This window comes from Cryptotermes secundus, unplaced genomic scaffold (assembly GCF_002891405.2).
Source record: "Cryptotermes secundus unplaced genomic scaffold, Csec_1.0 scaffold1705, whole genome shotgun sequence".
Lineage (NCBI taxonomy): Eukaryota > Metazoa > Arthropoda > Insecta > Blattodea > Kalotermitidae > Cryptotermes > Cryptotermes secundus.
Genome location: NW_019718639.1, coordinates 169,723 through 186,513, shown reverse-complemented (window position 1 = coordinate 186,513; position 16,791 = coordinate 169,723). Strand labels below are relative to the sequence as shown.

General features: G+C 41.4%; 2 protein-coding genes across 5 annotated transcripts in view; one reads left to right on the top strand and one right to left on the bottom strand.

The window, feature by feature from the left end:
- The window catches only part of LOC111863721 (calpain-1 catalytic subunit), a 152,898-nt gene extending 149,154 nt beyond the window's left edge, over positions 1 to 3,744 (top strand). For 2 of the 3 annotated variants that reach the window (XM_023850305.2, XM_023850292.2), the window contains exon 17: positions 567 to 3,136. In XM_023850305.2, the coding sequence (XP_023706073.1) occupies positions 567 to 593 (27 nt within the window). In that variant the 3' untranslated portion in view covers positions 594 to 3,136. Of the gene's footprint in view, positions 1 to 566; positions 3,137 to 3,604 lie in introns of those variants that run through there. The other variant, XR_004512957.1, reaches the window with a different exon arrangement.
- Positions 3,745 to 6,102: 2,358 nt separating this feature from the next.
- LOC111863714 (toll-like receptor 2) overlaps positions 6,103 to 16,791 on the bottom strand; it is a 30,052-nt gene continuing 19,363 nt past the window's right edge. For both annotated transcript variants that reach the window (XM_023850278.2, XM_033751220.1), the window contains exons 2-3: positions 11,171 to 11,382; positions 6,103 to 9,305 (exon numbers count right to left, since the gene is read on the bottom strand). In XM_023850278.2, the coding sequence (XP_023706046.1) occupies positions 6,914 to 9,305; positions 11,171 to 11,334 (2,556 nt within the window). In that variant the 5' untranslated portion in view covers positions 11,335 to 11,382 and the 3' untranslated portion in view covers positions 6,103 to 6,913. The remainder of the gene's footprint in view (positions 9,306 to 11,170; positions 11,383 to 16,791) is intronic.

Sequence of the window (16,791 nt, the reverse complement as noted above, 5' to 3'; positions counted from 1 at the left end):
GGGGGTGTTTGAGAACAGGGTGTTGAGGAGAATATTTGGACCGAAGAGAGATGAAGTGACGGGAGGTTGGAGAAAACTGCATAATGAGGAGCTTCATAACTTGTACTCTTCTCCAAGTATAATTAGAATGAGGAAGTCGAGGAGGATGAGATGGGCAGGCCATGTAGCTTGGATGAGGGAGAAGTGGAATGCATATAGGGTTCTTGTGGGAAAGTCAGAAGTAAAGGAAAGAGACAACTAGGAAGACCTAGATGTAAGTAGGATTATAACATAAAATGGATTTTAGAAGGATGCTGTGGTATGGACTGGATTGATCTGGCTCACGATAGGAACCGTTTGATGGCTCTTGTGAATACGGTGATGAAACTTAGGTTTCCTTAAAATTTTGGGAAATGTCTTGACTGGCTGAGCAACTTCAGCTTCTCAAAAGGAACTTCTTTATTTGACCTTAGTAAAGTTGCAAGATTAAGAAAGCATGGAGCTTCAGAGCTTGGGCATAAGCATGTTCTTCCTCCAATAAGTCATGATTTATTTATTTTGTCTTATGATTGTGATATCTGTTGCAGATGATCCTGATGACTATCTATTCCTGACACGTGTAGACCACGTGACGTGCAAACCAAAGAAGACCTGCGCAGAAGCGCCAAGCCGGAGCCTCTATTGTACATACAAACATTGTACGAAAGATTAACTTATCACGTATTTAATGTAAAAAGGTTATTCATGATGGCAGATTGGTGGACACAAGTATATATTATAAATATTTACAATTTATATTTTTACAAAACTTGTAAACACATGTTTATAAAATAATATTGGACCAGTCATGAAATGTGTAAAACCGAATTACATGCTGGACAAAGGTGTGGTCATGTATGGCTATATGGGAAATTTGTAATTAGCTCTCAGTCGATAACTTGGACTCTGGAACATCTGAAAAATCCCTGAACCTCCTTTTTACGTAGGTTTTCTGTTTAGGGGAAACCGGTACTGATTGCTACAAAACATATTTCTACTCCCCTTATATATTTTTCTTTCATATTTTCGGAATTATGTAAGCGCGGATCCCATAATATCGTAGCCTCAAGAGTTGTAATATTCTAGACTCAGATGACATGTGGGGGTGTTTTTGGAATGAAAATTGGCAGGGGAAAGAAGTTTACTTTGTTACATAATTAAAGTACAGAAATTATTGCAAGTATTGTCTGTCTATACTTTTTAAAATATGTAAGTTAGTGCTAGGTTAGGTATTGTCTGTTATTTTCATCATATCTGGCATTTATAGGCCTCATTATTCTACAAAGTTGCCTTAGAATTCTCGATTCCATGATTTAAAGAGGCCTTTTACAAAAGTTGAAAAAAAAATGATAGTTTTAGTATTAGGAGAAAATTGCTGTTTTATTTTCTATTCCAATTTTCTTCGAAATATTTTTCGTTCCGATAAACAATAACAAGTTTCTGCTTAGGTATGAGCAGAAACGCGTGTAGGCCTTCATTTAAGCAGTTCATTTTTTCTATTAACTTAACAAAAATTTCATTGTGTCTACAAATGCTAACAGAACTCTCAAGTGTCATATTTTATTGAAATTCCTTCATGTCGTTTCTTGCGTACAGACTGACAGACGGGCATAACTACTTTAATAGACAGGAATGAAAGCAGGGCTAATTAAAATATTACATTATATAACTTCAGAAATGTTCATATTCCCAAAGAGTTTATACGTATTAACGTGAAATCAAGAATTCCATTGAAATGCTTGACCACCCCTTGTCAGCCGACACAGAACTGAGTTCCGCAAGGAACAGGTGAGAGTTACGTACAAAACAACCAAAGGATGTCCTAAGCTGAACACACTGCGCCTTAGAGCCGCGTCATTGCTCCTGCATCTAGACTGCCCTTCGCTGCTTGTTCTGTTTCGAGCTTATATCAAAACTTGTCCACGTTTCCTGCTTAAATTAAATCTCGTGAACTCTTACCTCTATGAACAACGTTCACTGTTACATGAAAATACTTGTTTGAAAAAAGTAATGTAGTAATGCTTTATTTAAAAAAAAAACTTCTATTTGTCTTTTGTCTAAAATAATCAAATATGTTGCCCAAGCACACGAGACAAAGACAGTCCAGGCCTATATAACCCCTTGAGGCATGAATTCAACTGAATAATATTTAACAATTAATAAGCTACACCATACAAATGCTATGTCTCCATTCGAAATACCATGCGGTTAATTCTGTATAAGAAAATGATTATAATTTATTCTGAAAATCACATGAAATCCATAAAACTCTTCTAGGGAAAAATTCTAGTTTCGAAGTGTCATAACAATTGGTAGAAATAGTAATCACTGTGCTGATGTAGGTACTGTCGCGATAGTTTTCGGGCCGAAAATCGAACCCAGAACCTTCCAGAGACAAAGCAGTATTGCTGGCCATTACACCTAGATTTTCGGTGACTTTAGCCCTGTTTTGTCTGAGGGAAGTGACTGACAGTACAGCCAGCATATCCTTCATTACCAACGAATAAAATTCATATTCACTGAATTTTGCAATCATTCCTACTTCATATTCGAGAAATACTGCTTACATATCTTGGCCCAGAGGCAATCTTGTCCGGGTATTCTTCATATTTTTCCCCATCCCCTCTGAAGATCAAGATTATATATAAAATTAAGTTACGACCACTTATTTCCACATTTTTTTAAATTCATTATTCATTCATTTTCCCACCATTCGATGCTTGTAAGCTACTGAAAATTTAATTTTAAATGAACCATGCATGTTTTAGATCCAGAAAATCTCACTCATTAAAATTTGGTATGAATTTTATACCACCTGGGGTCACAAAGTGAGACTGTTATGCTTACAAAGAACATAAAATATATCCTGTAATGATATTGTAATTATTCTCAGACACAGAAGCTCGTTTCAGCTGTTTTTAACTTACTTCTATCTTATTCGTGCACGCTGTAAAGTGTACGAGAAATTTCCCACTACGTGTTGCAGTCAGGAGCAGAAATCGTGTTAACATTATGCAGTGTGTTCTAGCTGGGATAGCACAGTTGCGTATACATTTTATACTGCCATGGCTGCATACTGCCTTGTTAATAGTGTAAATACATACAGCCATTGTTTAAATGTTGTGCATGTCATTTCTTTGTACTCACCCTTCCGCCATGGCCACCAGTTGACTTCCCGTCTAAATCCAAAATGTGTAATACTGTGTCTGAAATATCTTCTGAGTTTGCGTCATATGAGTTAGTGATGTGTATCGTTACGCAATCGTATATTTTTAACACACGATGAGGGCGATAATCGTCATACCGGAGTCCTCGTTGAACACACGGCACTTTTCTTCCCGTAAGGTTGGCTACTCTAAGTATGACGTATCCTCAAAGATGTTTCAGACAAACAATACATAGAAATTTTTGCATCAAAGAGCCAAAATTAAAGGAATATGTGCGAATCATGTGTTCTGTGCCAGTTTAGTTCAACCCGCGTGATGAAAATATGTTTTTAAGAGGAAATTTAATATTTCTCCCTTTCTTTATTCCAAGAAATTTCTCTTAAAACTGTACCTGTATTTCTTGTTTCTCCATTCCTCAGTTACGGACCTGGCTTCCATATCTTAACCTGTGGCTAACGGCTGGAATTAAAGGCGACCGGAACATACACCTGACTGCTTACGTCCTGCTATCCTTAATTCCAAGATGGGAGAATGACTTAAATTCTTCTACGTCACACATACGCAGTGATGACGTGGCATTTAGTCAAAATGGTAACTTTATAAATATTTTCACTCTTAATAAATTTGTGTAGTTAGATTATGAGTAGATTTTGTTAGAAATATTTTATTTATGCATAATATATAGTTTAATGTTGTCATTAAGTGGGTTGTCCTAGAGACTTGTATTAGAGAGCTGCTCGGTTAGAATATCAGCGGGAAAACCTGCAGTCCTTCCATACCGTGACAGTACGTCCATGAGATCACGATCTCTTCCTTCCAGATCTTTCCAGTTCATCAAGTCTTGATATCGAAGACATCGATAAATACCTCTAAAAATAATGTTATCGCCTTTGTCTTTCAGCCATATAAAGCACTAATTTCATCTCAATGATACACTGTTTAAAACATTTCAGATCCTACCTCACAGGAAACACATTGCGTCTCCAATGCAAAAACGAATCAGGTAGGCTTTTTTTGCATGTGCGTTCGTCGCGTTATGCCTTCTTGAGCGAAAGATGGTTGTCGTGTAGCTGTGCGGAAACAGCTCTATTTAAATCAACGTTTCCCTAAGACGAACCTTTTTTTTTATTGAACGAAACATGTAAGCACACTTGACTCCATATATGCGATACCTTCTTGAGAAGCTAACAGTTACTTAGCCATTCAATAAATCCCAATTATATATAACCCAAATGTTCAGTACTGAGTTCACAAATACCTGCCATTGGTCCTTATCCTGAGTTAGACAAATCGGGCCCATACCAAACGATTCTATTTCTCTAAGGTCCATTTTAATATTATCTTCCTATCTATGTCTATGTATATATTGTGGGGGCAAAATGCATAGTACTTTAATGTTAAAGTAGGTGGTATGTAAAGTAACCACTGTACTTTAAAGATGCAAAATAATGAAAAAATATTTAAGATTTGTTATGGAAGAACCTATTGATCGACTGGTAAAAAATATGGATCTCTCGTGAGCCTGGTACTAGGTAGATTGAGAGCGGAGTTTTCTTTGTGTCCGCCCCCCCCCCGATTCGCTTCTGCTTTTAAGCAACAGGCCCTTTCAATTAGTCATCACCACCACCAAAATACCAGTGGCCCCAAATTTTCGCCCCCACATTTGATGACGGAAAAATTTCATGTTGTATTTGAGATTAGTCACAGCGGTGAATTATGAAGAGCTCTGTCTTTCGGCAGGCAACGCAATGTAGTCTGGTAGCTCACCGACATATGTGATTATAGACGGGGTTTGCATTGGAGATGGATTTATTATCCACTTTAACACATGACTCGTGACTCGTGTTAATTATAGCTCAATTGCTGATCTTCACACTTCAGAAATCACTACAGCACACGCTAAGTCTTTTCAATCTGCTGTCTCTTCACCAGTCGTTCCCTGGTAACGGCTTTAACAGTGGAGATTCTTCAACTTCTGCGCTCACTTCTTTGCCCACTGACTTTCAACTGCACCGAATAAGTTTTCTCTTCAGAGACCCCCTTAAAACATTCTGTACTCTTGTTCCAATTGTCCTCTTTATAACATCTCGCAAGGACCGAGTAGAAAACACTGTTCACTTGTGCTACAATTGTTTCCGTAGGAAACTTTTACTTATTAAGATTCTGTTACCTAGAAGTGGATGTTATTTCGTTGTTTCGTTACCTAGTAAGGGGTCTATACCTTACAATACTGCTTCGCTTAGAGCCTGCTTCTCGTCGGCTAAATCGATTTAGTCATTAACCTTGAATATGGAAGCAGTATGTTCCTCCGAAACGTCGGTGAACTACATAAAATTCAGCTCCCAAAACACTGTGTTATAGAAATCTCAAAACTATGTACAATGCCTAAAATAATAGATTTGCTGTANTGAATATGGAAGCAGTATGTTCCTCCGAAACGTCGGTGAACTACATGAAATTCAGCTCCCAAAACACTGTGTTATAGAAGTCTCAAAACTATGTACAATGCTGTCAATAATAGATTTGCTGTAGTTACTGTCCGTGTTTTTAGACCTGGCAGTTCGAACAGAGTGCGCAGTCGATTCGGTCAAGTCGACCAACTGAGGTAAGGATTGGATGGTGTATATGGGTTATATAGTAGGACCTTGGTTACAGTACGTCAACGTTCCTCCCAATATATAGCTGCAACCACTGCCCCGCAATTCCTTTCCATATTTCTCAAGCGCACACAAGAGGCAAGGTCTAAAATCACGGCTTGTAGTTTTGTGTAGATCAATTAGTTGTTTAATATGTTGATTAATCAGGTATTACTACATATTTAAACGCAGAGATAACTTCATGTATAACTCAGATCTTCAAGTGCTTACACATTCTTACATAGGAACAGAATAGAATGCTCACGTTAAAATGCTTACAGTTGACTGAACTATAATGAAGAGAAATTTTATTCATTATAATTTTAGTTAAGACTTCAATTAGCAATATTGTATTGTGTTGGAACTGATGCTCTCATATCTGTGATTATGAAGAGTACCATCTTCTGGCATATGACGCCGTGTAGTAGGGTAGCCGGGTGTTTGTCACTTGCTGCTTTATTTTCTGGTTTATTATTCGACCCTGACGATGGAGGTAGAACAACCTTCAGAAACGTCTGTAAACTTCTACCAGAGTGCATGGTGTCCTATCATAGAAGATAAAAAGGTAAAGTTGTATCTGTGCTTGATTAATTAAGTACAATGCCATGAAGACGTATGGGGGAGTGGAGATATAGCTCCACCATTCTTGAACTCTGTACTAGCTGGAGATGACTGGTAATCTTCACGCCCCTGGCCCTTTACTTCCTAGGAAAGAACCCCCGATACCCAATGGATTCCCAGAAGATAGTAGTCTTCAGTATAGAGAATTTTTGTATGAAGTATGGTACAGGATATTGTGATAGCTAAAACGTTTTTTTTTTTACTTCATGCATGCAAGAAAATGGCTGAGAATCTTATCACCGCTCATTTTTCACAAACTTTTCAGTACATGAACATTTTGCATTCATGATATTAGCCAGCAGATAACATTAAGAATTTCGGTTGGCCACGACTCGTTCACCACTGTCCTTTATCACACCAAGTCTTTGGTATTCCGTTGAACACTATCACCACTTCGTTATTCGGAGCCGGGATTCCTTCCAGACTAAAAAAATACCAGATTTGCCAAAATATAGGCATAAATATTGCACTTTATTGGGTATTCGTTGTAGTTGCTATGCTTACGGGTGGTGGGGCCAGAGCGGTACGAAGTTTGTCCCAGAATTGTCGCTGTTTTCTGGGTTCTGAATCCCATTCTAAGTATATCCGTGTTCTCAATAAATATCTCAACGTTGGAGTCATGTGTGCCTCTGCAACTTGCCCTAACTTAATCATTATCAGGGGGTCTCCGCCCTCATTATCATCCCTTAGGAACAGTCGATGATGCTCCGCTAGCTGCAGTTCCCAGCGACACCACTGCGACCTGGCGAAGGCGTCGCTAATCACGAGCAACGTCCTCCGACTCAAGGCAACACTCTGCAGCACTGACTCTGAAATCACTGCCCCTATCTCGAAATCACGCTCATACACACAAAGCTTCAAGAAAGGTTCATAATTTTCCAACATGGCCACAAGTCTCACTACAAAGTTACGGTCCTCATTGCTGTACGATACAAAGGCATCGTATTGATGTTCTTTATATCCTTCACAGTCCTGTCTCCTGAGACCAAGTCTCCGAATATCCATACGAGCGATGAATATCCAATAACGGATGTAAGAGCGATAATAATATGCAACAGTCGCCAATAAAGAACTTAAAACAAGGAACATGACAAGAAGCACCATAATCCAAATCAAGGCTCGATCTTCACCAGGAGGTAACAAGCAGCTGTCCGTAAGGGAATCAATGTATTCAACTACAGGTTTGTTCATCCACTCATCAGGAGAGAAACAAGGAAGTGTTGAAAGCCCAGCTATGTGCATGTCTTCAAGGGTAAAATTGTGTTCTTTAAGCCACTTTTTCGTTGATAAAAATGGGGCACACTGACACAGTAAATTATTATCATAGAGTTCCAAGCGCGTTAGGAATGCTGCATCTTCAAGCATAAATGGATTCAGAGATGTGAACTTGTTTCTTGAAAGGAATACTACTTCAAGTTCAGAATTGTTTTCAAATAATCTGTAACTTGTATTTTTTGTGTAAGCTAATTGGTTGTCTGACAGGTCTATACCGATCAGATGAGTAAGGGGTGCAAATAAGATAGGACTGAGGGTGGATAGGTGATTGTCACGAAGTATGAGGTACTCCAGGTTCGGCAGATAGCTGAAAACATCAGATGGCAGAAAACTGATACTACAACCACTGAGAAGAAGCACTCTGAGGTTATGAAGACCTCGAAACATAGCCGCTGTAAGATTATACAGCTTTGGAAATGGGTTATATTCCAAGTTCAGGAATTTTAGTTTCCCCAGATTCTCAAAAGAACCCTCTTCCAAGTGGTATATAGAAGCATTCTTCAAGCCAAGATGTCTACTTAAATTCTCCAGACCTGTGAAAGTCTGCCTTGATATTCGCCTGAGATTATTATATGAAAGATTTAGAAACGATAGATTTGTCATGTTCTCAAAGCTTCCTTCACCGATATCAAAATACGATCGAGTACGAGGGTCCCCATAATTTGCTGAAAGGTCTAACGATTCCAACTGTGGGACCAACACTCCAGGTATTACACCTGGTAACATATTCCCACCGAACAGTAAGGTCTTGAGTTTGGGCATAACTCTGGGCGATAGAGTACCAGGTTTCAGATCCGTGGCTACAATTTCTCTGAGGTCTAGATACTGTAGCTGAGGCATCGTAGGAAATGATCCAGGTTTCAGCTTCTGGAACTGGTTGCGCGCCAATACGAGGTGAGTGATGTTAGATTTCGACACTGCTTCCATCAAATCCGTCGGCGGACGTTTGAGGAAACCCATCCCATAAAGGTTGAGGAGATAGAGAGGAATTCCTTCGTCTGTCAAGTGTGACACCAATTCGGTGATGGTGCTGCTGTTGAGTGTATTCTGCCCAAGAAGTAACGCCCTGAGGTGTCGTAACGGAACCAATGCTGATGGGTGGATGAATTCCAGTTGGCAGGCGATCAGGTGTAGACGCTGCAAAGAAGATCCATTCATGGGAACCAAATCCTTGGACTCTATCTTCTGGAATGGGTTCTCATCCAGTATTAACTTCTGAAGATTTGGCAGTGAAGATGGGCCCAGGGCTGGTGCTATTAAGCCCATATCAAAGAAACCATCTTTCTTCATACGAAGTTCCCTGAGACTGTGCAAACTACCGAACACGCCTGCTTCGAGATATGTAAGGTTTTCGTTGTAGGAAATTGAGAGGTTTCTGAGAGAGCTCAACCCTTCGAAAGTCCAAGGTTTTATGACGGAGAGATTATTATTGTGATCTATTTCGAGTTCCTCTAGGTGCGTCAAGTTGGCCAGATCTCCATTCTGAAGCGTCGTGATGCCAGTGTTCTGAACCTGAACAACGGGTGCCGTCGTGTTGAGGCCGGACGGAAACTGCTTGCAACCGGAACCTCCATCACACACAACCAACCTGCAACACAGCGTCGATTTGCTACTGAAGTTTATCTTATAAACTCTCATGCTAATTGCTACCTGAGCCAGCAGCCTTACTGAAGGAGAGTCCTGTGTTCAATGAGACTTGGGATGCTCATCAAATGTTAAAAATTGACTCTAGTGACGTTTTAATAATGATCTAACTATATGATAATGAGACGTCGAAATTATTTTCGGGCTGTATACCATTATTATTTCTAGCACTCCAACTACGCCGGTCCGGGTTCGATCCGAAAACACTGTATGTGGATTTGTGGTGGAAGAAATTGATAATGGGACAGGATTTTTATCCCAGTACTTCGGATTCCCCTCTCAATTCTGATTCCAACGCGAAGCTGTCCACTCACCTCCATCAAGTTCCCAGGCCAAGAATGGTGGAGCTAATCCTCCACTCACCCATACGTCTTCATGGCGTGGAGCTTAGTTAACTAACCATAAGTACAGCTTCATTTGGCGTTAATTTGACTTAAAATTACGGACGACCCAATGTGTTATATTTCACGTTCAACATCCGTATTTTTTTTTCCTTGACGAAAACGATATCTCTTCTTCTGACCACAGATGCATAAAGGTAAAGGTATCCCTGTAACAAGCCGTGGAGGTCCATAGGGTTGTGAGATGTTGAGGCACCCACATTTTCTAGACAATCGGTTCACAAATGGCGGTGTAGTTATGTGAATTTGAGAGCACCGATCTTTGCAGAATTTGGGTATTAAGTTCAGTGACCAGTAAAAAATACTTTCCCAAAAATGGAAGGAGAAAGAGGACAGAAAATAGAGAAAGGTACAGATAATGAGATGATGGAAGATAGCGAAATACATTGGGAGCACCAAGAACTACGTATAAATATATAAATAAATAAAGGAAGAAAGGTAAAAAAATAAAACTTAAGCATCACATCATTTCGAAATACGGGGAAGTGGAAATATAATTCCATGTATCCTTAAAGCTAGCAGAAGACTGATGTGAGTAGTCAGCTTCCAGACTCGGCCGCTTTAACCTCAGAGAATAAAACTGTCATTACCCACTGAATAGGTGTATGGGTGGGAGCCAGAACCGATGTGGACACTATGGAGAATAGAAAAATATCTTGCTATCGCAGGGAATCGAACCCGGATCCCTGGATCTTGAGCTGGTGTTCTAGCCGTTATATGAACTGAGCTACCCCGGCTTCAAAGAATAACAGCAGTGTAACATCCGAATTCTTATTTTCCAGAAGCAATCACTCAAATATATGAATATTTGAACACTAATATATTGCAGGATATGGCTCCAAGTATCCCGGTAGTTCACTGAGGTTTCGGAGAAAAGTACTGCCTCCATATTTAGAGTTTAAAAGTAAGTTAAGCAAGTGACCATCACTTTGGAGAGTAAATCTTACGAAGGTATAAGGCTTAATTCTTTGGCCGCACCATAGCTCCGGCGGTTAGTTGCTGGCTTCCCACCGCGGCGGCCCGGGTTCGATCCCGGGTCTGGTCAAGTGGGATTTGTACTTCGGTTTCCCCTGCCAATCTTCATTCCACCAAATTCTCCATCATCATAATCACCCGGGGCAGACTACAATAGGTCAATCAGTGGCCGCCGTGCCGAGTGGATCCAGTTGGACTCCACCCCCCACTAAGCGAATTTAAAATTTTGAAGGCCTAATTCTTGGTGGTTGCTTGGCTTACATTTTGAGCTTGAAGATTAAGGCAGTACGTTCCTCCGAAACGTCTGTGAACTTTCGCCGGACTACACATCATATCGCAAAGACAGTTCAATTGTTTGTCACCGTTGTGAGAAATTCAATTCCATAATGTGATTGTTTGCTGAACAGTTACAACGCAGTCGACCTTCACGTACTTTCCGGGTACTTCGCTGCAGATGCACTCCGCGTCCTGGCAATCCAGTGGCACGGATGGCACTTCGTCTGTGGGCGCCAACACGTTGCCCACCCACTGCGGTACCCTCTCGGCTCTCACCAGCAGCACAGCCCACAGACCGGGGAACCACCACGCCTGAACCATACCGCCCGCCACTCAGGCATCCTGGCACCAGCCGTCACCACTCCACGCCTGCGCAGTCCATCAGAATACAGGTAACACTCCTCAATTACTATACATTGTCTGAAATATTTCCACGTCTGCGTCATACTTTACGTAGACAAACATGGATGAAAAATTCTGTATTCAACAAGATCTCTGGTATGATAATTTTAGTATCCTTTGCATGATGAGAATTGAGTCTAGTGAATTTGTAATGATCCGATCACGGTGGATGCACGGTCTAAGGCTCGAACCATCTTTGCCCGTTCGAACAATGAGATCGTGGGTTCGAATCCCACTCAAAGTATGGATGTCTGTGTGTGCTTTTATTCTGTTTATGTTGTCCTGTGTAGATAGCGAACTTGCGACGGGCTGATCCCCCGTCCAAGGAGTCCTACCGATTATGTATAGTCTTTTTTATTTTACATGCTTAATTGTAATACTTATTTGAGACAAAATTTCTGTTATCACACAATATGACAGGTTGCACTAGTAAGCATCCATATTAGTAAATAAATGACTAGACGTTTTCCATATTAATTGCCTGATGATGTTCCTGTGTGACCGAAACATGTAGCAAAGTAAAGGATTAATTGTAAATATTAAAAGCGAGTATGTTTGTTGTGGTGACGGTTTAACGTAAATACTATATATGATTATGTATAGATTAAGAAGCTGAAAAAACGGCCAAGAGCTGTAGAGCCATAGATAGATAGAATTTATAATGATGACGTAACAATTTACGTCACTATGTAATTATGACATAACCTTAAAAATATTTTACATTTTATACACTGAAGCTGCATAAAGATATTCCATTCATCGACTCCCTTCATATCCCCCCTTAAGCTATTATGTCCCCCTCCCTCCCACGCCTATTCTCTCAGTTCACAAACATTTTATCATACAGAGATAACCACACGTCAGCATTTCGGGTTTGTTAACATAGGCCAGAGGGGACTTCAGGGAATACGTGTACAACATAAGAGCGAACAGATTGGTCTATACTGACTTATATTCGGGAGGTGTTCAGTTTGAATCTCGGTTTTCCCAACAGGTTTTCCTCAGTACCTCAAGATACATTCCAGGATAGTACCTTGAAATAGGCCACTACCGCTAACTTCCTAATCTCTTCAAATCCGTCGTTCAAAAATCGTTCTACCGTCCGACTTTAAGCAAGATAAATGATGACGGAACCGCTGAAGAACCAGAAAAAAAAAAGACAGAGGACACGGAGAGGTTTAGCCGTAAGAACTGCCGCCCCACCATCCATGGGACATACTTCCGTGGCCTCAGTGTAGCTACATTGTGTTAAGTGATACAGAAGGAAATTGCACTAATGGACACCCGCTGTCTGAAGATTCGCTGAATATTAGATGTAGACAGGACATTNTTTCCTCAGTACCTCAAGATACATTCCAGGATAGTACCTTGAAATAGGCCACTACCGCTAACTTCCTAATCTCTTCAAATCCGTCGTTCAAAAATCGTTCTACCGTCCGACTTTAAGCAAGATAAATGATGACGGAACCGCTGAAGAACCAGAAAAAAAAAAGACAGAGGACACGGAGAGGTTTAGCCGTAAGAACTGCCGCCCCACCATCCATGGGACATACTTCCGTGGCCTCAGTGTAGCTACATTGTGTTAAGTGATACAGAAGGAAATTGCACTAATGTGTCTGAAAATTCGCTGAATATTAGATGTAGACAGGACATAAAGTCAGCCTAATGAAGGGACTAGATATCTTGATGGGAGTGGATGGAACCGGCTCAGGATTGTGTCCAGTGGCGGGCTTTGGTATTAGCGGTGTTGAACCTTCGGGTTCTGCTACCAGAGAGTTAGTTAATTAGTAAGATGGATCTTAGGGAAACAGGCTGTGAGGATGGGAGGTGGATAGAACTGGCTCAGGATCGTGTCCAGTGGCAGGCTTTAGTATTAGGGGTGTTGCACCTTCGGGTTCTGCTACCAGAGAGTTAGTTAATTANGGCTCAGGATTGTGTCCAGTGGCGGGGTTTAGTATTAGCGGTGTTGAACCTTCGGGTTCTGCTACCAGAGAGTTAGTTAATTAATAAGATGGATCTTAAGGAAACAGGCTGTGAGGATGCGAGGTGGATGGAACTGGCTCAGGATCGTGTCCAGTGGCGGGCTTTAGTATTAGCGGTGTTGAACCTTCGGGTTCTGCTACCAGAGTCAGTTAATTAGTAAGATGGATCTCAGGGAAATAGATTGTGAGGATTGGAGGTGAATTCAACCGGCTCAAGACCATGTCCCATGGCGGGCTTTGGTGTTAACGGTGCTGAAGCTTCGAAATATAAGGCAGAGCTACGTAAACAATTTTACACTAAAATGCTATATACGTGTATTCTAACATGTATAGCTAGGCAACGGCTCAAATAAACACCTCGCTTAAGGTCACGCAACAATAAGGTGAATGTTTATGGCTCGTTGCTAGGCAAAATCAACGCGCCAATTGCCTGGCGAGAGAGCTATCACATAACTTATTTTCGGTGTGGTCTGCGCCAGACACCAATAGAACAACGGGGTTATACAATCCGTTTCTAAGCAACGGAACTGTAAACACATCTACAATAACAGGTGTTCTCTACGGGGTCCGTGCCGCAGGTTCATAGGGGACAATGACGGTCGTTTTTGGCGGAAAACCGTCAGTCGTAGCTAGTCGTAGCCGAGAATCCGTGAGTCAAAGGCACAAAGCCGTCATGGAAAGGAGTTGCGAGGATTCAGCTGTGAAGTGTTAATGGACATTGAAGGGTTTATGTGTGCTGTAGTGCAGTAACATCTGGAGTGATTTGAAACGCTAGTTCCTGTGTTTTAATTGCGTTACCAGGAGAGAACTAGTGTGTGTGTGTAACAGTGAATTTTAAAGCGTAGAAACAGAGATGGCGCTGCACCAATTGTAATTAAAAGAGAGTGTATGTATAATTAGAATGATCAAGTCAAGGAGGATGAGGTGTGCAGGGCATGTAGCACGAATGGGGAGACGAGGAATATATATAGGATATTGGTGGGAAGGCCAAAAAGAAATAGACCACTGGGAAGACCAAGGCGTAGGTGGGTGGACAATATTAAAATTGGTCTTAGAGCGATATGATGGGATGGTATTGATTGGATTGATCTGACTCAGGATAGGGACCAGTTGTGAACACGGTAATGAACCTTCGGGTTCCATAAAATTCTGGGAAATTCTTGAGTAACTGCAGAACTGGCGGCTCCTCCAGAAGGGCTCAGTTCCATGAGTAAGTAAGTAAAACAAAGAGTGTAACCGAAGTGTTACTGAATCCAATCATCCAAACTAGAACTCGACATTTTAGTCGCACGTACCCCCCTATACGTGACAATATATATATCAACGTATGTGTGAACAGAACCGTCAAATTAATTCCTGGATCATACTGCTGTGTTGTTGGTTTCATTATCACTCTGAATTCAAGTAGTTTTCTTTAAAAAATATTCAGAAATTTTATGACGTAACTCTGAAATTATAAAAAACGCAAGCATTACGAAACAGCCAAAAGTAATTTGAAGCCATTACAGTTTTTACTCAGCAGTTTCAAATGCTGCCCTATCATTCCGCTTGACGTGTCTGGAGCCGTGAGAATTTGTTTCAGGCGACAGATGGCAGGTTGGGAATTCTTCATGACGACATTCGGGTCATGTGGGCAGGAATGGAGAAAGAATGAAGAGTCTAGTGGGTATGAAGAAGATATACGTAGAAAGAAATTGGAGAAACAGAAAATGAAACATGTGGGAAAGAAATAAACATTTAAAAAGTAGGTTGAAAGACAAAACTCCTATTTACCACACCAACACTTAACAATTGTCTGCCTAAAACATCTCTTCTTTTGCGGACACGTCACGTACTGAGTTGGAAACTTTACGGAACAAAAATTCCTGTGTATTCAAAGATATCCCTGGTATGGCGATTTTAGTTTCCCTGTATGTTAAAATTAGAATTTATACTCCATCTGCTACGGGAATGAGGGTGCGTCATTGTCAGTTAGTGACGTAGACCGTTACGTCATCATTAGGAATTTACTGCATTATATTTTAATATATTTCCGGTATTCGTATAGCGGCGGGAATTTTAAACATAATGTAACGGAAGGCCACGCCATAGCTCAAGCGGTCAGTCGCTGGCTTCCCACCGCAGCGACCCGGGTTCGATCCCGGGTCTGCCCAAGTGGGATTTGTGATGGACAAAGTGGCGCTGGGGCGGGATTTCTCCGAGTACTTCGGTTTCCCCTGCCAATCTTCATTCCACCAAATTCTCCATCATCATAATCACCCGGGGCAGGCTATAATAGGCCAATCAGTGGTCGCCGTGCCGAGTGGACCCACATGGACTCCACCCCCCACTAAGCGAATTAAAAAAAAATACTGTAACGGAATATGACCGTCGTTAGACAACGCCTCTGTAAACACTGCCTAAAAACCGGAATAGCAGCAGAAGCGGAAATCAATTTGCTAGGCAACGGCTCACTAGTTTCCACTACAATGGGTAACACAGAATAACAACTAACTGTTCGAGGTGGTGATCTATATTCGGTCCGCAAGGATGTTAGTTCAGTCCAGGCGATTTCAGCTACGAGAGAATATCCCGTGTGGAGGCAGGGTCGAATACTTCCACCGTAGCCCTGAGAGTCGTATGAGGCGATGAAAAGGTAAATCTTGAAACAGAGACAGTAAAATATGGTCGCGAGTCCCACGGGACTCGGACCCGACAATGACTCCACTGGCGAGGGACAGCATCAGTTATAAAGGACAGACCCGTCCTCTCGTCAGAGAGGGCGCCCCACATCAACAAACCTGCAACTGTCTGGCAGTAATAAAAATCTAGTCCAGATGGTGCAGACTGGCCGACTGACCGTCGGTCGTAACATAGGGCTCAGACTCACGAGATATTCATGAGACGGCATTCGCACAGAAGCAGTTCGATGTATGGGCTGTTATAGTCGCCTGTAATTATAAAGACGTGCGAATAAACCCGATCATCAAATTCAGAATCCATTATTATTCGTCACGTGACCCCGAATACGTGACAATATTCATATACGACTTTCGTTGATTAAGGTCGTTTACTACAAGTATGACGCAATCTGGTTTGTACAGTAAATGGACTTCAGTAATTATCTAAGCGGCCTCCGTAGTCTAGAGGTAACGTTCCCACCTCATGACTCGTACGCGGGTTCAAACCCGGTGGAAAAATTCAGGAACAAGTCCTCCGGGAGGGACTTTAAGCCGTGGGTCCCGTGTCGTAGCTTTACGGCACGTAAAAGAACCTCATGTCTCAAGGAGGCCTCTGAGCTAAATTATATCGGATATTTACCGCCCAACAAGAGTCTCTAACGCCTCTGGTAGATGGGGGAAGCATCAGGTACCGCTGAGCCAGTAGAGGCCGAACTCGCTGGCTGAGTCGGGGC